The 24,254-nt window shown below is 42.0% G+C and overlaps 1 protein-coding gene and 1 long non-coding RNA gene across 11 annotated transcripts in view; one reads left to right on the forward strand and one right to left on the reverse strand.

Annotated features, from left to right (window-relative positions):
- The window catches only part of ITPR1 (inositol 1,4,5-trisphosphate receptor type 1), a 329,086-nt gene extending 310,199 nt beyond the window's left edge, over window positions 1-18,887 (forward strand). For all 6 annotated transcript variants that reach the window (XM_030307281.1, XM_030307282.1, XM_030307284.1 and 3 more), the window contains 2 exons: window positions 10,414-10,575; window positions 17,562-18,887. In XM_030307281.1, the coding sequence (XP_030163141.1) occupies window positions 10,414-10,575; window positions 17,562-17,648 (249 nt within the window). In that variant the 3' untranslated portion in view covers window positions 17,649-18,887. The remainder of the gene's footprint in view (window positions 1-10,413; window positions 10,576-17,561) is intronic.
- On the reverse strand, window positions 3,614-24,254 carry LOC115508505. 5 transcript variants are annotated; one of them, XR_003967025.1, is made up of 7 exons: window positions 22,601-24,254; window positions 22,329-22,421; window positions 19,017-19,945; window positions 5,793-6,673; window positions 4,867-4,999; window positions 4,602-4,639; window positions 3,614-4,498 (listed from the first exon to the last, which is right to left on the reverse strand). It is a non-coding gene; the product is annotated as an uncharacterized LOC115508505 (long non-coding RNA). The 5 variants fall into 5 exon arrangements; XR_003967023.1 differs by having other exon boundaries at window positions 3,614-4,639; XR_003967024.1 differs by lacking the exon at window positions 4,867-4,999 and having other exon boundaries at window positions 3,615-4,498.

Consider the following 24,254-nt stretch of genomic DNA (forward strand, 5'->3'; position numbering starts at 1 on the left):
AAGAGGTCAGCAGACTGTGCACCCACCTCCCCACAACCACCTGCCTCATCGCGTGCCAGGCGGGCATGTCCTGGCTGGTGATTGAGTGACATGGAAACCCTGTGCTTTCGTGCAGATGTGCAGTAGTGGATTCCGACTTTTTTTTTTAATTTTTTTTTTTAACGTTTATTTATTTTTGAGACAGAGAGAGACAGAGCCTGAACGGGGGAGGGTCAGAGAGAGAGGGAGACACAGAATCGGAAACAGGCTTCAGGCTCTGGGTGGTTAGCACAGAGCCTGATGCGGGGCTTGAACTCACGGACCGCCAGATCATGACCTGAGCCGAAGTTGGACACTTAACCGACTGAGACACCCAGGCGCCCCGGATTCCGACTTTTATTCTGGGATTCCGGTGAGGTTGCTGAGAGGAAGAGAGTGCCTTCATCAGTTCCAGGGACAGACATTTCAGCGCTGGTAGTGCTGCATCGTCAGCTTCCCTGTCTAACCTGGGGGGCCACAAGCCTTGATTAAATGTGCCTCAGGCTCCGAAAGCCCTTCGCCGTGGGTGTGGATACAGCCCGTGCTGTGCTCCAGTACAATTCCCAGAATGCTTTCTGAAGTTAGCTGACACCATGTCAGAGCGCGAGAATATTAGAGCAAGGGAGAAGTGGAGAGGGATTTGGCACTTGCCGTTCGGTGGCTGGAAACAGCGTGTCAGCAGCACCGGACTCGCCTCCCAACCAGCCAGACATGCTCGCGCCCCACCCTCTGCACTTGAGCTTGGGTTTCTGTCCGTGGCGGCTGCACAGAGCAGTTGCTGAGCTATGATTCCCTGCCCAGGCTTATCACACGCTCTGCCCTCTAGTCTAGAGGCTAACAAGTCACCCCTTGCCCTGCTGTGCACTTCACAGGTGCGTGCTTCTTCTTACAAAGCACTTGGCATTGGGACCCTTGGTCTGCACTGACCTCCCAGCTCTCTCTGAATTTTCCACACTCTGACCTTCATAGAGGGTGTGCAAGGCACCATTGGTAAGAATGAGTGGAACAGAGCCATAATCGGAAAGGATTATCTATGCTCACTTAGAGCCTGTGCAGAATCTGAGAGAGGTACGTAGCAACTGTTGGATCATTCAGCTGAGGACTGCCTCCACCACTGGTGACAGTCTCCCCATTGTGAGCTAGTCCAGGGATGTATGTAGGAATTGATGTGTCTGTACACGCTTGTATTTGTATATACATATTTACTCACATATTTCCCCCAACTCAGCAGACATGGGAAGTGCAAAAACGTATTTTCCTCCCCTCCACATACTGGAGGTGCCTCCTGCTCTTTCCCCTAGTACAGCGCCCACCGAGCTGCCTTCCTTGCCCCCTGCAGTCTCAGACACCCTCACTGCACTTAGAGTGCCGTTTTCCCCTGAATCTAAAGACTGACTGTACCTGATACAGCTTACCTGACCGTGAAATTACAGTATGTAATGCATATAACACAGAAAATAATATAGACTGTTTATTGGTAAGGCTTCTGGGCAACAGTAGGCTAATTGTTAAGTTTTGGGTGAGTCAGAAATCATATGCAGATTCTCACCTGTGGGAGTCAGCACCCTTAAATCCCTGGGATGTTCAAGCGTCAACTGTACATACGTTTAGGATTCTTTAAGATATCCCTTTATAATGAAGCCGGCTAACAAGTCACTAAGGAATGTGAGAATGAAGAGTTATTAGTATTTAGGTACAGTCCTATGTATGTGCACATTACACAAGTGGACAAGGCTCTCAGTTTCTCCTTTCACACACCCACTTCTTCTCAGGGCCTTGGTGTGACCCCCATATAAAGTGAGAAAGTTGAATCAGGGTCTCTTAGGCCGTCTTTAGCATTGTAATTCAGCGAAGCAACTTGCAAAGCAGTGGTAGGAGTCCGTGAACTACTAAAGAGGGTCTCTGTCTAGAGCAGGGATGAGGGTGTGAGGAGGGAGAGAGGACGCCTGTGTGAACAAGCCGGTAAATCTTTGGGGTCAGGGTGCCCGGGTCAGGTCAGTAAAATGAGGGATTTGGAAAGGACTGAGGAATTTAGAGAGCCTGCACACAGCTGGTGATCTCTTTCACTCTTAAGAGCTGGAGCTCTGTGGCACATTTCCTCCAAGCCACTCCCACGTCAGTAACAGTGCCAGTGACTTGTCCCTCAGCTCTCACTGGAGTCATGTCAATGGTGAGAGAGATGACATTTTTCTCTTTTCTGGGAGTCTATCTAGGCAGGGCTGACCTTAAGGAAAACCATTTCAGGCAAGAGTTTGACAACATGTAGACCTATAGGATGACTAACACTGTTCGAAGGAACATTGTTGTATATGAAGCAGCTTACATACAACAACCTTACAATAGTGAGGTTTATGAGTGTATACGTATGTGTATGTATATTCAAAAATCCCAAGTATTTTTTCCTGAAACAACAGCAAAGAAATTTGGAAAGCTGTTTAAGTAGACTTCTGGAAAAAGTCATGGAATCCAGAAAAGAATACAGAAAAAAAACAATAAAAATTGCTAAAATCCCATACATAACCTCTGGGAATGTTCTGCTAGATTTCATAGCTAACTGAATATGCTGGGGAAGCTGCCGGGGCAAAGGGTCATGAACCAGCTTGACCGGGGGCAGGTTACCCTAAGTGTTCTCTATTAGGAACCTCCAGTGGGTCAGCCATGCCTTGTCCAACACCGTCTGCCAGCCCCACCTTTCTCTTCTGTGTGGCCCCTGGCTTCCTCACTTGGAGTGGCAAGCATTGCTTTCTCAGAGTCTCAGTGGGGGCCCAGAAATCGCTTCACCTGAGGGCCTACAATGACTTAAACCAGTGATTCTGCAGCTGGCTTTTCTTAGGGATTTCATCAGAAATGGGTGCGGTTCTCTATGCTGGCGAGGGCCTTTGTTACACTGTATCATCCAAGAACAACTATTAACCGAGTCTGGGAAGGGTAAGTGGTCACTCCAGCCCAGCTGAAGATTATATAATGTGGCCTGCTTTGGTAATGTCATTCAGAGCTCAAGAACAGAACCACTCTGACACCTAAAGTTGGGAGTCGTGTGGGTAACCTTCATATGGCTGCATTGCCAAAAGAGAAATTCTGTATCTCTAAAATGGAATGCCGTAGAAAGGAAGGAACCTGACACGGAGTCACTACTCCTGGAGTCAAAATGTGGATTGCAGGGTTGACTCCACACTAGCTTTGAGACCTTAGGCTGATGACACCGATTTAGAATACTTTTGCATAATGCTTTCCAGCTTATGGGACACTTTGTCACATCCATTTGATCCTTAACACGGTAACTCTGTGGGGGTAGCCCATGATCTCTTTCTCAAAACACAGAAACGGAGACCCAGGTTGGTTAACCAACCCATTCACTGGTGCACTGTCTATAACACACTGCGGCACTGTGACTTCAAGTCCTGAGCTTTTGATTCAGGCTATGACTCTTCCTGATGACAAACTCATGTCACAGGCTGTTGTAGAAACACACCTGTGAAATGCAGGGATACCGTAAGTGGTTTGAGTTCACTGTACTTTGGGAACAGAGGGAAGTGTGGATCCTTGAATTAGGGACTGGCCAACAAATTCCAGGTGTGGGATCTATTGTTTTTAATAGACTTTATTTTTTACAGCACTTTTAGGTTTACATAAAAACAGAGCAGAAAGCACAGAGTTCCTGTACACTCCCCCCTCCCTGCCTCACTCCCACCCAGTTTCTCCTGTTATTAACATGTTGCATTACTGTGGTATGTTTGTTTCCACTGATGAACCAAGATGACACATTATTATTAGCTACAGACCAGAATTTACATTAGGATTCACTCTTGGTGTTGTACCTTCTATAGGTTTTGACACATGTATAATGCCATGTATCCACCATTACAGCAGCAAACAGAATAGCTTCACTGCTCTAAAAACCCTCTGTGCTCCCCCTATTTATTCATCCCTCCCTCTCCCCAACCCCATGATCTTTTTACCATGTCCATACCTGGGATCCATTTTTTAGTTTAGTTTTTTCTGAATGTATAATAATTGCTATAAATAGCTTCTAGAGTCACTGAGCATAGAGATCATTATCACCGTTGTTCACCGAAAGCAACAGATTTGGGGTTCTATTTTTTGCTGTGATCTTAAAAAAGTGAGCTCTACGGATTATTTTAGTCCCGTTCAGTAAAAAATAATCACCCCTCCCTACAAAAGGGGCAAGTGATTTAAGGTTTATTAAGTGTCCTATATTCCTGCTTTTGGAAAGTTAAAGGATGATCTTCAGTCCTCCCCTGCCTCCTCTGCGCTCTCATCCTGGGTGTCCCTAGGCATTCTGGGAAACCCTGGTGTGTCCTCCTGCTTGGTAAGCTGAGTAGAAACACACTTGCCGTCTGATCGAAAGGACAGTGTTTACCTTCTTTGATCTCCTCAGAGGGGACTATGAAGGAAAGAGAGGCCCCAGGTCTCTTTGTCCGTCATGCCCCCACCAAAAAATGTCAAGTCTCCCATCAGGCTATAGAAGAATAAAGGATTCAACAGTAAATGTTCCATTGTTTACATGGTAAACTAAACAAGACTACCTGAGCAGACTTTCTCTGAGGAAGGTGACTGATTACCTCAGTAGTCTTTCTTAGAACAGCCTCTTCAGTTGAACCTGGGAAGAAGGAAAAAAAAAAAAAAAACTCTTCTCAGAATGATTAGCATTTGCATCATACAATCCAACTTCCTCTCCTCCTCCTCTCTGTCTGTGTCTCTCACTCACACACACCCTCCCTCTTTCCAGTCAAGGACATTTCAAGAGGTCAGTACCGCCCCCGTGTCTAAAACTTCAATGTTTGCCTTTGCAGGGACTTTTCCAACTTTACCTAGAAAAGAACTAACCAGAACTTTAGCACTTGTGGTCAGCGTGCTTCCGGCTGTGGCTTCAGTCAGTTTGTCTGCTCTGACAGAGGAAGCACTTGCTGTGACGGGAACTGCACGGGCTGGATTGTAGAAGGACCGGGGCAGACAGTGCCTAATGACATTGGTATGTGAGATGCCAGCAGCAAGGAAAGCGAGGGAAGCACGGAGGGATGTCTCAGACCCAGAGTGACAGAGGCTGCTGACAGACGCTCAGTGAACCAACAGCCTCCCCCAGCCCCACCTTCCTGCGTGTGCGTGCGCACACGCGCGCGCACACACACACACACACACACACACACACACACACACACACACTGAATTCATGTATAAACAAAATGCTGCAGTTGAAGATGATTTTTTTTAAAAATGCAGAAGCCAGGACACTGAGACATATTTCTGATCTTCACTACAGATAAAGGTAGCATTCTGCAAACACTTTGAGACCTTCAGACTCTGACTAGCTGGAGAGCCCTACGTGACAGGCTTCACTGAAGTCCTGTAGCACGAAAGCAAGCGTGGCATTTTGTATGAAGGTGTGAGCTCAATACAAAGTAACTGGATTCAGGTGTGCTCTTGGCCCCTCCACTAGTTATTGGGGTAGCCTCAACATTTTCCATCAGAGATTCAGATCGTCTACAGAGGGGGAGCGTGTCCGAGAGCAACCTCACCCTGCATCCCAGCATATCCTCCTGTGCAGGGCACCCAAGCAAATGGAAGTTGAAAGAATAGTTTGGCTAGAATTGCTAATTAATTTTAGCTACTTGGTACTCCTTGGTAATTTGAGATTTGACTTAACAGCTCAGGGTAATGTTTTAATTAAATTCCTGGCAATACCTAGAACCTCAGAATTGGGGATTTACGTACATCAGTGCAGAAAAGCTAATAATACATGCCATCCAGAGTACCTGAATTTCTGCAGTTGACCTTGTTTCCTCTGGTTTAGGATTTTAGTGGGATTCCCCCACGTTAGACTTCATTGTTAGATAGTAGAGTTGGAGGAAGGCATCGAGGGAGAGCCTGTAAGGTGGTAGGTAACCAGTCACTATCTAGACCAGGAAATCCTTGTCCTAGCTCTACAATGAAGGATTCTCCTGAGATGCAGAATGAAGGTTTATCCCTGGGATCAGGGCACATGGCCCAAAGTGGCCTTAGGCGGCAAATATGACACTTCTTTAAAATCTTAGATTTTATTTTGAAATTTTGATTTAATTTCATGTTATGTCGCAGGGCATATTTTGAGTTCAATATAAAAGTCTTTTCCATAATTCATCATTGAATGATATGGACATTCTAAGAAAAATGCATTCTTTTCTGTCTGTGGCTTTATGTACTCCTTGGGAAAGGCCTTCATGCTCCAGGGTTACCGGTATCTCATGTACAGAAGCACAAATAGAGCAAAAACAAAGAGGATCTGAGTCCATCATCTTCTTCACCGTGGAGACGAGTTGCACAGATGCCAGTAGCAGCCATCCTGATACTGGTCGGCCCCGTTCACTTGATCAGCAGGTTCTCATTAGGCACTCACAGCTCTGGAGTCCCTCACAAGTGAAGAACCATGCTCTAAGACCTGCTCCGTGACTGCAGGCTGTGCACTACAGCACCTTGGGGGCAGGGACCTGTCTTGCTTCAGACCCTCAGCACTCAGCCCTATGCCAGGCACAGAAGTTACACATGTTTCAGTAAACGGTTGTTAGGTGAAGTTTGTGCCTCTTGCATTTGTTCAAAGACTTCTCTGAAATCCTTCTGTGGGAGTCCAGGAATCAAATCTGCCAAAGACGGTGGGAACCTACAATGAAAAATTTCTTTTAATCTGTAGTCATTTGGTCACTTGCTGTTGGAATACAGCAAAGAAACTGTTGCTTAAACTTTAATCTGTGTGCAGACTCTTGCATCGATTTTCTGTATTCTTTGGAAGACTTCATTAATGTGTGTTGGAAATGTGTGTTGTCTATTCTGTGGGAGGCTTGCTAAGCAAATGAACATAGGAAAGATTTGCAAGTCAGACTTGTGATGCACACTCTAACCAGTTTACACAGTTGAACATTAATTTGCAGGTCAGTAGTGAAGTAGCTACAGGTGAGTTCTGCCACCTGCTAAAGTAGTGTGTGCATGTCCCTCTTCCCGCATCTGGGCAGGCAGGCTCACAGGGGCCCCAGGTCACCTCTTTGCTTCTCCTTCCCTTGGCCGCCCCCTGACCCAGGCCCCCTTTTTCCGTGCCCCGAGTTACTCCTGTTACGTGCATTGGTCTGTCCTACACCTCGATCACATATTCTGCAGTCTGAGCTGCCCCCACTTCCATCCAAACTGGTTTCCTCCCTGGGCCAGTTCCACTTTGTTGAGAATGCCCTCATGTTTGCGTTTAGTTCGGCCAAGCACTGACCCTTCAGGTCCCTGCCTTCGCCCAAGAGAATTCCAACCAGTCATCATCACTGCTGGTCAGTTCTGACTTTGGCCCTACTCTCTGCCACTCATTCGACAGAGCATAGCCTGCTTTATCCCATTCTTCTTTTGTAATGTGTATGTCCACGCTCATTAAATAGCAAGTGCTGTGATGGCGGAAAGCCTATCTCATACTCAGGTATGAAAGCCATTTCCACTTTAACGAGGTCCAGGAGGCAGTGACCATGTATATGTGGCTCACTGCTCTACCCTCAGCACCATGCACATAAGTGACCACTCAATATAGGTTGAATATGTTGTTTTTAAAATATGTCCTTCCAGGGAACTAAAATAATGCTTTAACTTTTTATTTTAATCCAAAGAACTAGCAAATACTTCACCTCAAAATACACTAAATATTAGCAGTATACAGCTCATCAACATCAGATAATTTTCAGGGTCCCCTTTGAAATACAGGGAATTTGTTAGGTCCCTTGCTCCCAAGGACAAGTTACTTTCTCTTTCAGGGCTCAGCTTGCTGCATTATAGACACAGCAATGGCATTAGTGATCTCTGAACTCCTTGGCATGACATTCTGTCATGTCCCAATGGATGGTGTGTCCAGTATGCACCTCTGAGTCTGACAGTGTAAGCAGAACATTGGATCTTTCCTCTTCAGCTTGTTCTCCTGGGAGGAGATCAGTGTGTGAAAATTTATAGCAGTCACTGTGGGTCCGTGGGGCATCTAATAGCTGGGCCGGCCTTGTGCGTGTGTGATCTTACTGCGTTAGTGATTTGGGCTCACAGTTTCATTAACCCAGCCCACACCTTCTCCTCCCTCCACAGGCTCGTTCACCCTAGTGGCAGTAAGTAAGCACCAGCCACTGCGCCCTATGTGTGCCCTTTTCTGAATACTTAGGTTCATTCCTCATGTAGAGTTGGACACTGAACATGGGATGTTTCTTCAGTAGGAAGGTGTGCCGTGTCTGAAAGACACCAGAGCAGTGAATATAATCAGTGACAGGTTACCTTAGCTGCCTTTCAGTGGCAATGCCAAGCTTAAATGTTTTCACATATCTGTTCTCCTCGTCTTTGCTCTAGACACACACAGAAAACTGATTATAGACATAGAAACAGCTCAGATTTTTAGGCTGGTCATCTTTGGAATATTTTATGGAATGGTCTTTTTGCCCATAACACTGTGGGGGGAGACTGATGAAGATGAACACAGGTTGATGTTGTTGCATGTGAGTGACGTGCTGATCACAGGGTGTTTGGTACAGTAAGGTAGAGATCATTTTCTCCTCAGCAATCTTTCTCAGCCACTGAGGCTCACCACTAAAGCATTTGCTATGAGGGCCCATGCAGGCAACAGAGAGGGTCTATCGTTCCTCCCTTCCACAAGTATTTATCAAGTGTCTACAATGTTTTGGTCACTATACTAAGGTAGTTCCTGCACTCATGATGCTGAAGGGCTAGTGAGTTCCTACTTACCAGACTCCCCAGATGTTTAAGCAAACATTTTCAAAGACATGTGATGCCATGTTACCAGTGTGGTATGCCTTCTTTGTAATATTTTTCAACTCGTTCTTACTTGACTTCAGTATTGCTAGGTTGTCTTGGTTGCTGTTTGATACTTAGACATGTCTCATGGAATTTTGTCTAAGTACGCTGATGCCTTCTGTATATGCCAGAGGTTGGCAAACTCCAGCCTATGGGCCAAACCCAGTCTGCTGCCACCAACACTCGCAAATAAAGTTTTATTGGAATACAGCTATACTCATTCATTTATGTATTGCCTATGGCTGTTTTCGGGCTACAACAGCAGAGTAACTGTGACAGAGACCATATGGTCCACAGAGCCAAAGATATTTACTATCAGAAAATACTATACAGAAAAATTCTGCTGACCTCTGGTGTATACAAAGCAGCAATAACAAATTGTGTGTGTGTGTGTGTGTGTGTGTGTGTGTGTGTTGGTAGGGGGTGAGGGGATGGCAAGGTTTGTGTTAGAATGTCAAGTAAAATTTATCTTGATAAGTACAAAATGGTCCCAGTTAGAAATGACACCAGATAGTTATGGAACTGAGTCAATTTTCTCACCCCTTATCTTGTGCTGATTAAGCTTTTACTATTCATTCCTGCCTCTCTGTACAGAACTTATCTATGATGCATACTTTTTAGGAGAAAGGCCTATGTGGGCAGAAGGAAGAGAGGTGGGAGGAGGAGTCTTGGTCCATTTGTTAACCAGCAGTGAGAAAAGCTGTTTTCAGGTGTAAGCTGTAGATGTCAAAAGAAAGGATGGAGATGGACAGGAGAGGAGACTGAATGGGCCTTTCTTATACCAACTAATGGCACCTGTCAATGACGTCAAGCTGGGAGGAAAAGGAAACAAGAATAGAAGAGTAATTTCCATAAGCTCACAGGGGAACTGAACAAGAAGCCCCTTCCCCATTTTCGGCCTCCTGACAATTCCCTACCAAGCAAATGTGCTCATACGCATATCCGGTAAATGCCAGAACACTTGGGATCTCAAAATTCATTCCACTTTCAGAGTGTTTGCAAATCATTTTCCAAGTATAATGCTTTTAAAAATACACGGCACAGTGTGAGGTATCTAGAGCAGTCACATTCATAGAGACGGCAAACAGAATGGTGGTTGGCAGGGGTGAGAGAGTTAGTGTTTAATGGGGTTGGAGATTCACATGGGGAAGATGAAATTCCCGAAGTGTAGAGGGTGACGACGGTTACACAACACTGTGAATGCACTTAATGCCATTGAACTGTACAGACAGAAGTGACTTAAATGGAAATTTTTATGTTCTATATATTTTACCACAGTTTTAAAACCCACCACTCGTTAGCCAGGTCACGCAGTGGCTACACTCCTATTTACAGATTAGGGAAGCTGTTCGGAAACCTACCTTCTCCCCTGCATTTAGTTCTAAAGGGACTGCTAAGAACTGAGGATTCAATGATAATCAATTAAAAAGGTATTAACTGAATGGTGTTGTAACATGCACAGCACATTAGTCCTGGAACAGAGAACCTAATGAAAGACAGCCCAGAGACAAGACGGCGTGGTAGCATCGCCTTTCTCATCTGTACTCTTGGAAATGACTTTTTTTTTTTTAATGTGGATTCTAGGAAAGAAACCTTGACTGGTTCCCCAGGATGAGAGCCATGTCCCTGGTCAGCAGTGACTCTGAAGGGGAGCAGAATGAGCTGAGGAACCTGCAGGAGAAGCTGGAGTCCACCATGAAGCTTGTCACTAACCTTTCCGGCCAGCTGTCAGAATTAAAGGATCAGGTAAAGAAAAGAAACCCCATCTACCCACAAACACACATGCGCATGCGTACACACACACACACACACACACACACACACACACCCCACTCACTACCAGACACACCAGATTTGACGAGGCGAAGTCAGTAGTGCTCAGGTTAAAGTGCTGACGTTTCCACCATCTGGATGTAGAAGAGGGATCCGGGCCACGGAGAAGAAACTCACCTGGTCTCCCCATTTCCTTTCCACACCCCTTCACTGCCCTTTCTCAGGATGAGCCCCTGACACTGTTTTCAGTGCTGCTAGTGCAAGGTTTTAACGTGAAAAACAAAACCAGAAAATGGGAAAATGCAAACGACTTCAGGGAAGTGCTGTACAGAAAACATAACCTGCAAAGCCATACTCTTTTTACTTCACTTACTGACAGACTAAAAGCTGTTTCTAGTTTTGCTTTCTAGTCTTCAAATCTATCAACTCTTCACCCAGGATATTTAGATTCAGCATGCTGGGATAAACCATAGTCGTGGTAGAGCTCCTTCTGGTTCCTTTTTTGGCCAAGTCCTTATTGAGTGACTACCACAGTGCAGGCATTATGCCAGGTGCTAAGGATAAAACCACAGACAATATGGACCCATCCCTGCTCCCTACAGAGCTTAATACAGAAGCACTACTCCATCCTGCTCCCCATCCATCCATAAGGTAAACACTGGTCCCTTTAAGGAAGTGGGAGGAGGGAGAGATTTGTTCCAAAGCCTGTGTGCTTTGTTCCTCCTTCTGACCCCCTTAAAATGAACACTTGCACTGTTATCCAGTGGTTATCCACTGATGGGCTGCAGCTGTGGGTCAGCGACTTGCACCTGGGTGGTGAGCAGGTGCTGTGCTGAAGCTGACTGGGATAATCCAGTACAGACGTGGGAACAGGTCAGCATCCTGTAAGGGTTTTTTAAAGCTTTTTAATCAACTCCACGGACAAGATGATAAATTTTGCACAGCAGTAGTGATCAGGCAAGGCTGCCCTGGAGCCAAGTTGCAAGATCTACCCACAGGTGATTTTCAACCCTTAGGCACACAACCAGTGAACAGCCTGTCTGAAATAAACTCTCCTTGGACTTGGTTTGCAGAGAACTTTTAACAATTCTACTTGGAAATGTATTTCTTTTCCAACTAAATTATTCCGAACTATGCCCCCAGACACCATTTGTCCTCAAAGTTCTTTTCTTTGGCCTGTATTAAGATGTGAGTAAAAAAGACAAATGGCCACAGAAAGGCTTGGTTGTGAAGGCTGTCTCTAGCGCTGAGCGTGGTAGCCACCTAAAATGAATAACCTAGAGGAGTAAAACTATGAAGATCTAACTCGATTCCCTTGCTTCCTATGTCACAAGCTTTCTCCCCATCCTGGGACACACTTGACAAATACTGCAGAGAACCACACTGGCTGTGGCAAACGTGCTCCCCTGCTCCTGTTTGCCCCCCTCAAGAGTGAGGCGAACTTGTTAACACATCCAGCAGTGCTTGCTTTAGTTCCTGTCCCCCTTTTGCCAGACCTGTGGCTGCGAGAACCTTAGTTAAATCAACTGTTGTAAATAAAAACCTTAGAGAAATCGATCTAATACAGACTTAAATAAAGGAACTGTCGAGCTCCTGTCACAGGTGTGGGGTGGGCCAAGGAATTAGCAGGAGGTGTCGGAGGTGAAGGAGGGCACCCAGGACCATGGCTGTCCTGTCACCTCTCCCCTCCTTGTACACAGGAGGGTACTGAGGCGCACAGGAGGCTCGTAGGAGGCCTCTCTGGCTCTCTAGGACAGTGCCAAGGCTGGAACTCCTGATCCTCCTGTCTGGGTTTGATTTTTGTATGTCACATATATTTTTGTTTTCATTTGTTTTGTCACCGTACCCTGTCTGCCTTTCAGGTTGTTTAGATTCTTACTCTTTAAAAAAAAAAAGCCTTTAAAGTTTCAGAAACTGCATCACACACTTAAATTTCTTGGCGTTGCCATTTCACACAGCTGTGCATAGCAGAAACTTGGCATGTTTAAAAGCCGAGGTAGAATTGTTTCTATTAAACCTACATTTTAGCTTAAACAAGGTATGTGAAACTTGATTGCATATGGACTCGGGTTCATTAAGCAACATTAAAGCCAGTATGGTTTAAACTGCTTGGTTTTGGCCCTTTTTACATTTTCTGTTTTAAAGTTGGTAGTTGGACCCACCCCTCGGAGAGCCCTTCCCCTGTGAATGAATATAAACTGTTTTTTCTTGGAAGACATTATAACCTAAAAAGAGGTATGAGGAAACCAGTAATGTATTCTCCAGTTCCTTTACGAGCATTGATCTGCTTAGGTTTTAAAAAGGTGCCCAGGAAAAATTCAGCACAGCTACTTTTATTGGGGAAATGTGTTTCTTTCAAAAGGAGTTAGTCAGCATTTTCTTTTGATTATGTAACTTGTAACAAACCTTTAAGCCATTTAAGAATCAAGTTAGAAATTTTGAATTTTATTAAATTTGGTGAAATAGCAGTCAAAGATTTCTTAAATTGTTCTGCATAAAAAATCATGCAGAGATGTTAGAGTGGCTGGTTCTTAAATGGCAATTGTAAGAATTCCTGCCCTCTGAGGGAAGCAATTTTTTTGAATTAAAAAATAAAAGCCAACGAATGATTAATGAGCAAGAAACTGTGATAGATAACTTTTCAAAATGGCTATGAAAGAATACCATTCACTGGTAAAAGTGCTGGAAAACACAAAAATTGCTTCATCACTGAGATATTTTTTTCGATCTTCTGGTCCAAAAAGCGGCATAATGGAGCAATGATAGTTTAAATGTGAATGTCTTTGGTTATAATCTATACTGCTGTTGACCTCTTTGGTGATTTTTTTCTTAAAATACCAATTTGAGGAGAAAAAGTTCTTGTGAAGGATAGAAGTGAAAACCTGGTTGGCCGTGTCACTTATCCTACTCTTGCCAAGAGCGGTTGATTAGAATTGCTATTCTAAGTATTACTTTAATGATGCGTCTCATTTTGAAGCTTCCCTCCCAAGAGGTTCTGAATACTAAATGTGATTCTCTTACATTCTTATTCCAAGGAGGAGAACTGATGTAAGAAGCTGCTTTTTTTTTTTTTTTTTTTTTTTTTTTTTTTTTTTTTTTTTGGTATGTTTTCTTCATAATGCAAAAGAGCAAGTATCGAGAGAAGGCTTCACTTTGTTGAAAATGTGACTGGCTTCTTATGGGACAATGACCCTTATTTGTTGTTATTAGGAATACAAAAAGTGCTTGAAAACTCAGATCACATTAGCATGTTACAGTGTTTGGCACTTTTCATGCCAGAGGGTTATCTGGTGAATATTAATTGCTTAAGGAAGGGAAAATAACAAAAGATGAGTATAACTGCCTACAGTTAGAAAATGGAATATTAAAGTTTACTGAGTGCCTCTGTTCCTTACACTGTTCTGGAACCACGAAAGCAACTGCCCTCTAGGGGGTCCTATAATCTAGCAAGACAGACAAAGAAATAGACTGGACAGTATGATACCACGTAAAAAGTGGAATGACCCACCCAAGACATGAATACAGCTTGAGGGAGCACAGACAAGAGCCATTGAGTCCTGTCTGAGGCTCAGAGTAAGGAAGGACTTGAGCCTCCAGATTCTCCTGTCTTACCAGTAGGTGACTTTTGTGCTAACAGAGGAACGTAGTCGGGGTCCTCCTGGGAAAGGAAGCAGCATGAGCAAAGGCATGAAGGCGCATGGCATGCTCCAGGAATGGCACTGTGTTCTGATTAATTCAGTTCATTCTTTGAAACACCATTTAGGAAATAGAATTGCGAGGTGGCGCCTTAGGCTCTGGGGTTAGAAAGATGCATACAACCTGTTCTCTTCCTACACCTAACAGTGTAGAGTGGGAAACAAGATGCATCTGAGACTTGCATTGCGTTTTTTTTTTTGTTTGTTTGTTTGTTTGTTTTTTACTCGGTGTCTTAGGCTCATTGTTAGAAGCATGGCTGATTTTAGAGTTTCCTGGCTATTTAGACCCTGAGTATCCGAGACCTTGACAGGTCCAAGACAGGAAAGCAGTTTTTCGGACTCAGGAGATGTGTTAGAAACCAGATCGTGGCATCCACGTGCTGTTGGTGAGCAGTCAGTCCCTTGCCAGCCTTCTGTTGTTGAGGCCAGTTAGTGTTTTCAGGAAAGATCTTTCGGATGTTTGGCTGCATCTGATTTGTAAAACTGCAATATTCTTTGCCTCTTGTTTAGACTGAGTCAAAAGAAGGAATGCTAAAATTCAAGCTAGTTTTTATATTCATATAGATATGAAGAAGGCGGCTCTTTCAAATGTTTATCCTCCGCTAAATGGGAATCTTCAGAATTTTAAACATATCTATCACAATGAGTTCACGCTATCCCAAATAGATTTTTCAGTATTCACATTGTGTATATGGTTACCTTAGGTCAGAATCTGATGGATATTTTTATTGAGTCAGTTTTGCTTCAAATATCCAGAGAGGATACTCCAAGAATATGAATGTTTCACTTTGGTCATTACTTCCATTTGCTTTGATAAAGGTAACAACAACAGATAATATGCTTTAAAGATTATTATACACACACACACACACGAAGAGTTTATGTGTGAATTATGTAGGTAGGTAGGTAGAACTGAGCTCATAAAGCCAAAAGTTATGTGAGAATATGCACTAATGGGCCGGGGAAACTTAACTGGCTAGCAGTGTTGAGCTTGGTTTTTTACAGGCCAGATTGACACCTTTGTTTTGTTTCTTTATCGTCATTGGATTATGCCCACTGTCACAAGGGCTAAATCCTTTAGCAGTTGCCCTCTTCTCATTTATTAGTCACTTAAAGGATATTCTATTTAAAAGGCCATGGTTGATCAAAACAGAATTCAGATAAATTTGTGTGCCTACTGTGTACTCAACTGTAGAGAATCTTATCCAGGATCTTAACCTTCTTTGAGAAAAATGATGATATATGGACCCAAAATAATTTTTTGGGATGTTCAAGAATATGAAAATACACCTAAAGTGATCTTTGGCCACTTTCCGAGATAACCAGTGGAAAGTTCTGAAGCATCAGTGTGGTCCCAGACCAACAACATAACTGTCACTTGTTACTTGTCAGAAGTGCAGATTCATGGGTCCTACCCTAGGCCTACTGAATCAGAAACTCTGTTTGTGGGCCCTTTGATCTGTGTCTTAACAAACCTTCTGTGTGATTCTGGCTCCTGCCAAAGTTAAAGAACCGGTATTCTACAGAAACAGAAAACAAAATTAGATAGGTATATACTAGGTACTTGAAATTACCAGGAATAGGACTGCCTGAGTAAATAATTTGGCCACTAACCTACAACCAATAGGGAGTTTTAAGGTTTAAGAGGGAGGGTGGGCCATGTGATCATTATCTTAGGAAGGCAAACCTAGAAAGTTAGAATAGGACCAGCAATGAGGTGTCAAGTGATAGTTGTAGACAGAAGTGGGAAGGGTGGTGGTGTGCCCATCAGCTGAAGACTCGTCTGTTACAGGAAATACAGTTGTAGAGGCTTTTATATTTAAGAGCATGACTGAATAACCAACAGATTGAAAAGTTAAGAAAAGCTGATTTAACCCACAGGTATGAACACATATGCAAACATCTCAAATGCAAGTAATTTATAGAAAAATTACAGAAAAAGTTGTAATAGCCAACTTTCACGGTTGAAAGCCCTCAGTAACTTTAAGCAAATATTTAAATAAAGTAGCCATCAATAGGGCTTGCGGCCACCAAGATTCCTAAATCCATTAGAATGCTTGAGATTGTTAACATTGGATTCCCTCTCTGGGTTAACTGCCAAGGGGAAGGAGTGGGAGAATCAAAGTGTGTGTGTGTGTGTGTGTGTGTGTGTGTGTGTGTGTGTCCCCTTCCCTTGGGGGAGAGGGGGAGGATCTAAGGGATCATACTGTGAAGTATCAGACAGTAAGATTATTGCATTACTGATTATATTGTAATCTAATTGTGAATTTATCCCATGTGTCAAAATCAGGTTCTCTTTCCTCAGCTGAATCTGTGTAGTGGAATATATAACACTTAAAAGATTTGTCATTCATCTAGAGAAACTTTAGAGGCTAGCTGGAATATCCTAGTTCAATTCTTTATAAAAAGCTACTTTTTGCAAATACTCCTTGTAAATGCCCAGTATCAAATCCAGAGCCAGGACGTGCCGGGTTAAGAAAAATGTTAATGCAGAGAACTAAATGTGCCCTAAAATACCTGGAACAGAGCTAGCTGCCCATCAATATGAGACGTGATTTAGTTCAGCAGCGAAATGAATAGTAACAACCTCCTGTTTGGCGTTTTGAAAGCACTTTTTCATTTGACCCGTGTTAGGAAAGGTCTCTCCTGACCTTAAGCAGTCCTGGGTCTGTGGGTGGCAAAGAGTAGACCCCAATGAGTGCCAGAGCACTGTTTATGGCATTTAGTCACTCTGAATCTCAGTGAGATGTGAGGACATTCTTCATCTTCCAAAGTGAACTATATAATTTTTTTCTCTCAAACCAGGTTTACTCTGGCATCATTGAGTAATGGAATCAGGAACCCCTGAAACTCATGGATCTAATCCTGCCAAACCTAGAATTCTCAGCACACTGCTTCTCTTGATAGTTTGGTGTGCTGACACCACCATACAAAGCCACCAGTTTCCAATGAACCTTTCAATCATTTGGAAATGGATTTGATAAACAATCAAGAATCCAGTGCTTTTACCGTTTTTTGTTTCCTTATGAACAAATAGCAATAGTTCTGACTGCCACATTGCATGACTAGGTCACAGAATTCCCCATTCTGCCTAGGAAGATGTCCCTTTTGAAGTTCTGTGTGTTTGATTTAGTGACGGTACACTATTTGTAGAAAGTGGGTTTCAGTATAAACCATAACCACAGAGGTAAATCTATGGTTCAGTATATGATCTGACGTACAGGAAGTGTCTGGGTCTAATGATGAAACTTTTTAACTTTCCAGATGACAGAACAAAGGAAGCAGAAACAAAGAATTGGTCTTCTAGGACATCCTCCTCATATGAATGTCAACCCACAGCAACCAGCATAAGCAAATGAAATTAAGGAATCTTATTTACCTTTTTTAATGATCATTAGTGTGGGTATGGCTAATTAGTTCTGATTCACCCACAAAGATTACAGTAATGCTTAGTACATTTGTAAATAATCAGTTTTATACTGTATGTATATGATTGCTACTCTAAAGGTTTGGATATATGTATTGTAATTAGAATTGTTGGCATGATGAAATTTCATTTGTGCCAAAAATATTAAAAATGCCTTTTTTGGAAGGACTAAAGAAAGCACCTGATTTGCACTTGAACCAGATTATAGATTTAAACTATATGACATGTATTTTGTATTTAAAACTAGAATAGCCAGTATTTATGTTTTTTATAAAACTGTGCAATACGAATTATGCAATCACAATAAATTTGTAACTCCTGAGTGTCCTAAAGGGAGTGCACATCTTTGAAGCTGGTGTGTTAATACTATGTAATAAATGGTTAAATATCAAATGCTGCTGCCAAAATCATATTAATAGTGAGTTTCAGGCCCCTGGGCATTTTGTACCATGTAATTATCCTGTGGTGATACTGTTTCTCGTTGCTCGTGGCATTAGTGCCTCTGTCTCATAGTGACAGTGCTCCAAGTCAGCATTCATTTTGAGAAAAGCAACTTTAGTTTCAAAGATAATTTTAAGCTTCTGAACTGATCATTTAAACTATTTCTTTAAATAAGAGAGCTAAATTAGAAGCTCAGACTTTAGCTTGTGAAGTTAATGAGTTTTTTAAAAGGAACTTTTGATGCAACGTTTGGAAAAAATGCACACTGCTGGCCAATCAATGTCATCTCCTAGGTGAATTTTGGTGTCACATTATAAAGAAATGAATAATTGATGGTGTCTAGATTATCTAGTCCAAACAGTAGATTTTCTTCTTCATTTGAACCAACATGCTATAGTAGCTAAGAAGTATTAAAGTATATACATCCATATAAAGAGGAAATATCATCTATCCCATTAGAACTCCTAGTTGAACACTGACATGTTATTCTTGTGAAAGAGCCACGTTTTGGTTTTATTTCCTTGTCACATGATTTCTTTCCTTGATGGATGAAAAGTATGAAAGGAAACTTTTATATCTGTCGCCTAGTTTTGTACATGGATCTCATTTTACAAGAGAATCTCTCTGCAAAAAGTTTAAAAGTGTACTGAAAGCAGAGTTCTGAAATGAGTCAAGTTTGTAAATGCATATATAAAAATAAATATTTAATGATGCAGAATACAGTGGCAGACTGGTGGCTTTCATTTTGGCATTTCTTTGTGTCTTAACAGCTATTCCAATTACATATTTTCTTTGGGACCAATTTAAAGTACAACTGGTTTGGTCACCAGATTAATTCAGAAGATGCTTACCTGATTAGTGAGAACTCTGAGGAGATCTACTTGAACCAACAGCGAGGAGCGCTTAATACGAGGTTCATTCATTCTTCTAGATGAGTGACGGCCAACCAGGCTGTCAGGAGCACCATGGCACACAGTGGTAAAGTCAGGAGCGTGTTCTGCTGAGGCCCCTGACTCCTGAGCTTTCCTGGGCGTGGGGGGGCGGGGGGCTTTAACTTGCTGTCTGCAGTACAAAGTTGCCGCACGCTTCCATTCATGTCCAGTGGTTGGAGTCCTTCAGCAAGACAATCAGAGATGTTTCACAAAACTAATTCATCTCAAGGTGGTAAAACTTGTTCCCTCCTCAAAGCAGTGCCTGCCTGGGTTGCTCTTTTAACACAGATTCTCTCTATGCTTTGGTAAATAAGAATAATTACCACCCATTGTTGGCAACTAGGTCAGGATTAAAGTCCAGTGAAATGACTAGTTTCATAACCAATGCTTCCACTCAATAAATTTGATTAAAAAACAAGTGAATAATTTTCCAGTCAGTGCAGTGTATCTTCACAAAATTTTTCCATAAAAAGGCAGGCCCAAGATAGACGCACACCTGAATCCGTAAACCAAACAGCAGTCTGTGCTGAACCCCCCACCACGTGCACTGCAGCCAGCAAGGACTTGCTCTTCCTTGGGATTCTCTTTGATCTGTCATGCTGCCCAGCACAACGTGACAGTGTGTGTGGTTTGTCTTCCTGGCCCCATCCAGTTCATCGGAAAGTTCTGCATTGACACGTCCACGTTGCAGATTTTACAGGTTTGTCGTGTTTCGTCTGAATCCTGTCACTTAAGATATAAATCTTCATTCAATGTGCCAGCTTCAGCAGAAAATAAATGGAATTGGAATGCCACTCCACCCTCTATGTGGTAGATCCTACCCTTGGAGTTTGGGCGTGAACACAAAGCTAGTATAATTGAAACATAAAATCTGAAGTTAAAACTTATATGGCCTTTGATGTGTAATTGTGATTTCACCTTTCTCCAGATGTTGCTTTTTCAACACTTCCATTTCAATGATGGAGGTCCAAGTCACCTTCAAAGTTGTCTGGTGTTATCAGGCTGAGTAACAAATGTGGTAATACAGTGCTAATACACAAGAAAGTCTTTTTGGCCTTCAATGTAAAAGTCTGCTATGGCCCCAATCCAAATTTCAAGATTTTGCCAATTTTCTTAACTAAACCATTTGTTAAGTCAAAGGGTCTGAGAAATTCCATTACACTTTTCTAACATTTACAGTATCTTGACCTTTGCTGCTTCTGTATATAAAACCGTGGTGATAAACCTTCCTTCCCCCCACCCCCTACAAATGAAGATTCTACTCTTTGCTGGATCCTAAAGCTTTAAATGATATTCCATCCCATAAAATTTTTCTTAGAACTCTGTTCTAGTCACCCCACACACATACAAAATGCAACTTCTTTTATTTCATTCTTTACAAATTTCATTCAACTTAATTGGTTTGTTTCCAAGTTCATGATCCTTATTCATTGTTCTTCACTCAGCCAGTTTTTTTTATTTGGTTGTACTTTCTGAAAATGGATTCCTTGAGTTGGGTCTTATAAAAACTGTTCTTTCATCCTGTTTAAATATTTCCTAACATAAATTATAAAACAAGCATGCTTTATTTCTGGAAGCTAACCAACAGTCTATGCAGTGAGGCAAACTAAACAAAGCTTTACTTATGTGCTGGTGGGAAATCATCAAGATCTTCACAGTAAACTAAGGAATTAACCTGTTAAAAACTCAATTTTAGATTTCTCTGTCCTCCTGAGCATGACAATGTATTAATGAGAAAGAGCCTGAAAGTTTCTGACAGTTATTTTAAGGCTGACTTCTGGGCTGCACTGATGGAAATTTACTCCTTCAAAACTACTACATACAAAAGGGGCAGAACTACATGCTTCTAAAAGTAGAGTTGGGTTTTGCTAAAATAATGTTTTTACAGATTCTAAAAAATATGTGCTTGATAGAAGATGTAAATTTTATGGCAATAAAAGTCATCTTTACATAACACAGGATGTAACAAAGGACTCCTGAGACAATATGTTGTATCCACCAAAGCACACAGCAAGAGTGATACTTTAATTATAAAGACAGGAAACTGAAACTTAGAGGGGTGCCTGGCTGGCTCAAGCAGTAGAGCATGCGACTCAATCTCAGGGCCATGAGTTCAAGCCCCATGTTGGGTACAGAGATTATTTTCAAAAAAAAGAAAGAAAAAGAAATGGAGACTTAGGTAAAGTAATTGGCCTAAGGACTCAGCTCCAGAATAAACAAAGATCTCCTGACTTAGGCAAACACACAAAGTGCTCTTCCCACTTGCTACCTGTCTTCCAGAATTGGGCTGCAGTATCTCATCAGAGATCAGTTCCCCTAACAGTTCTCCCTCCACAGAGAGTTCTTAGGGAGAATTGCATTTTGTCCTACAATGCAAATTGATTTGCTTTTCTTTTCAAATCTTTTTTACAAGGGGATCTACAAGTTAGAAAATATTGAATATGAATACTGTGTCAACACTGTAAACTGTGGCAAAGACAAGAAGCTTCTAAAATCTCTCTTTTACAACTATAGGTCTCATGTAAATACCTCTTACTCAACTGCATTTTTCAAAAGGAGAATCTGTTCTCTCAATGAAGGTAGCTTCCTCCAAGTGAAAATATTCAGATATAGACTGGCACCCTATCTTACCACAGAAGCAGGTGTTTATTAGCAAACCCTTCTTTGCTCTTGTTCAGTATACTGATAATTTGCTAACAATCAACTAGAATGTTGGAAAACCCCCATCAAGATTTCAATTTTACAGAAAGTACCCAAAATTCCACCAGTTTTGCATCACAAAGTAGTGGTTAAAGTAGAGTTTTGAGTAAAATGCCATGTGTGTGGTTTTTGTGGGTGGTTGCAGCTCAAAACGACTATTAGGCCTCATCAGTTACCTACTGGGGAGAGCTATGATGGCAACTATAAATCAAGACCATTATGATCATAACATTCTTCCTTCTTTGGTATTATATATCACATTAGCAATTCCTGCAACCTAAAGGCAATTCAGAACCCTAACTAGCCTTCTAGTCTGGACCCCAAAACCTGCCAAAATAAAATACAAAGGCAGATTCCTGGTGAGTTTTGACATTTGTCAACTCCAACAATGCTTATGGAATATAAATTCTCCAGGCGCTGGCATTTTAAACCCATTTCGTAAAATAAATGTCTAGCTTACTGGGGCACTACATTAAAAAAAAAAAAAAAAAAAAGACAAAAAAAAAAAAAAGACAAGGAAGAAAAACTTACCAAAGGAGAAACTTAAAATACTTTAAGGTCATGACAAACCAGTGTGAAAGAGAATCCTAACACCTAGAAGTGAAACTGCATCATCCACCCAGCCTGGAAAGAAAAAAGAAAGCTAAAAACCACTACAGAATAAGAATGCAGAGTTTGAGAAAACCCCTAAGGTGAATTCTGAACAACAACAACAACAAAAAAAAAGAGCCCCCAACATAAGAAGTGCATACTGTATGCAAGAACCACTAATGGAAAGAGTTTGCCAGCACTTATGTCATTACCTCACCAAAGATGGTTGATCCCATGTAAAGAATGGGCCTTTCAACAATCCAGGAATGTAACTGTTCACTCCAGACCTCAAGTTATTTCATCCTTTTTCACATGCTTGTCAGCTGTAGCATCTCATCAAGTCTTGTCAGAAGCCTTCTTTAAAAATTCTCAGGAAGAAAAACAATGGAGATGTGGTGTGAAATGGGGACAAGGAGTCTGGAAGCACACAAGGCTTGGAGGCTAAGCACTGATGTATTCAGAGCCCACATGGCAGCATGGTGAGATGAACATAACAAGGACCTTGACCTTGGTGACAGTCTGCAGGAGTTCTGCCACTTCAGCGCTATAACTTGGAGCAAATCCTTCCATCAGTGTAAATGTCACCTTTCCCCCACCCCCATCTAAAGAATGGACGTATCACCACTTCTTTGGACAAGAATGAGCAGTAAAGACAATATATGTTGAGTGTCTATATATCCTATACATGCTCTTTCCCGTTGCTTTGCAACATCATCACTTCCTTTTTCTCTTACCTATCCATAGTCTCAGCTAAATATTAAATGACCAAAGCTGCTTTCTGTTCCCACTAAATGGGCCTGATATACCATGGGATCCTAAATCTCACATCTTAACCTGAAACACTGGGTCATATGGAGCCATTTTTTCAAATTGTATCTCTAACATCCAATTGTGTTTTAACTATCAGTCTGAACTGACTTCACACAGAAAGAAAACTATCATAGCTCATGACTTCCAGATAATTATTCTTATATTCATGATCAGTGTTGAATTCAAATCTGACTTCAAAATATTCTTCATGGAAAGAGGTTTTATCTTGTGTAAGATCATGTGTTTCCCTAGTTTATGAAGTGCCTTCACCTACATCCACATTTACACCTTCCAACCCTGGTCAGTAGATTATTCTCCCTGACATCTGCATGCTCCCAAAGTATACTATCTTTCATTTAACATTCAAATGCCTATTTTAGACCAGATCTCACATAACTGTTGGGACCCAGCCCTCTCCTTAATGATTTCAAGGATCCTAGGGAGGGCGCTAAAAAGTGCCCAATGATTCCTTGTTACTTTTGATCCTAAACCCCAACTGCAACCCAATTCTCATCATCTCCCTTCTATTTCACTTCACCCCTACTGCTGATGCAGCCCTCTCTATTCAGTCTCCAAAACACATGAACATCTGGGTGTCATGCGAGCACATCTTTACCAGAGAAAGATTCTAATGGTGAATAGGAAACTACTTAAAATAGACAATCAGACATCAAACTCACGCCCCCTTCCTTCTCGCCACTGGAGGAGCAACTTCTCATGTCTACCCTACTGCTAGGGCCCACTCTCTCACCACTCCTGCCCAAACAAAAGCAAAATAAAAAAATTTCCCTCCAGCCTCAATTAAAAACAAAAAGTTCTTATTTCTTTATGCAGAGCAATTTTAGTCCCCAGGTCCTAACCACTCCTATCTCAATTAGCCCTTTACCTTGACCAGACCGAAAAAAAAAACAAAAACAAAAACAAACAAACAAAAACAAAACCACCCCAAGAAAGAAAAAGACTCTAATTCTATTGTCCTGAGATCCCAAGTCAAAAAGCAACCAGCTTTTTAAAATAGCATTTTTTTGTTGGGATGAGCACTAGGTATTGTATGTA

This window comes from Lynx canadensis, chromosome A2 (assembly GCF_007474595.2).
Source record: "Lynx canadensis isolate LIC74 chromosome A2, mLynCan4.pri.v2, whole genome shotgun sequence".
NCBI classification, from domain to species: domain Eukaryota; kingdom Metazoa; phylum Chordata; class Mammalia; order Carnivora; family Felidae; genus Lynx; species Lynx canadensis.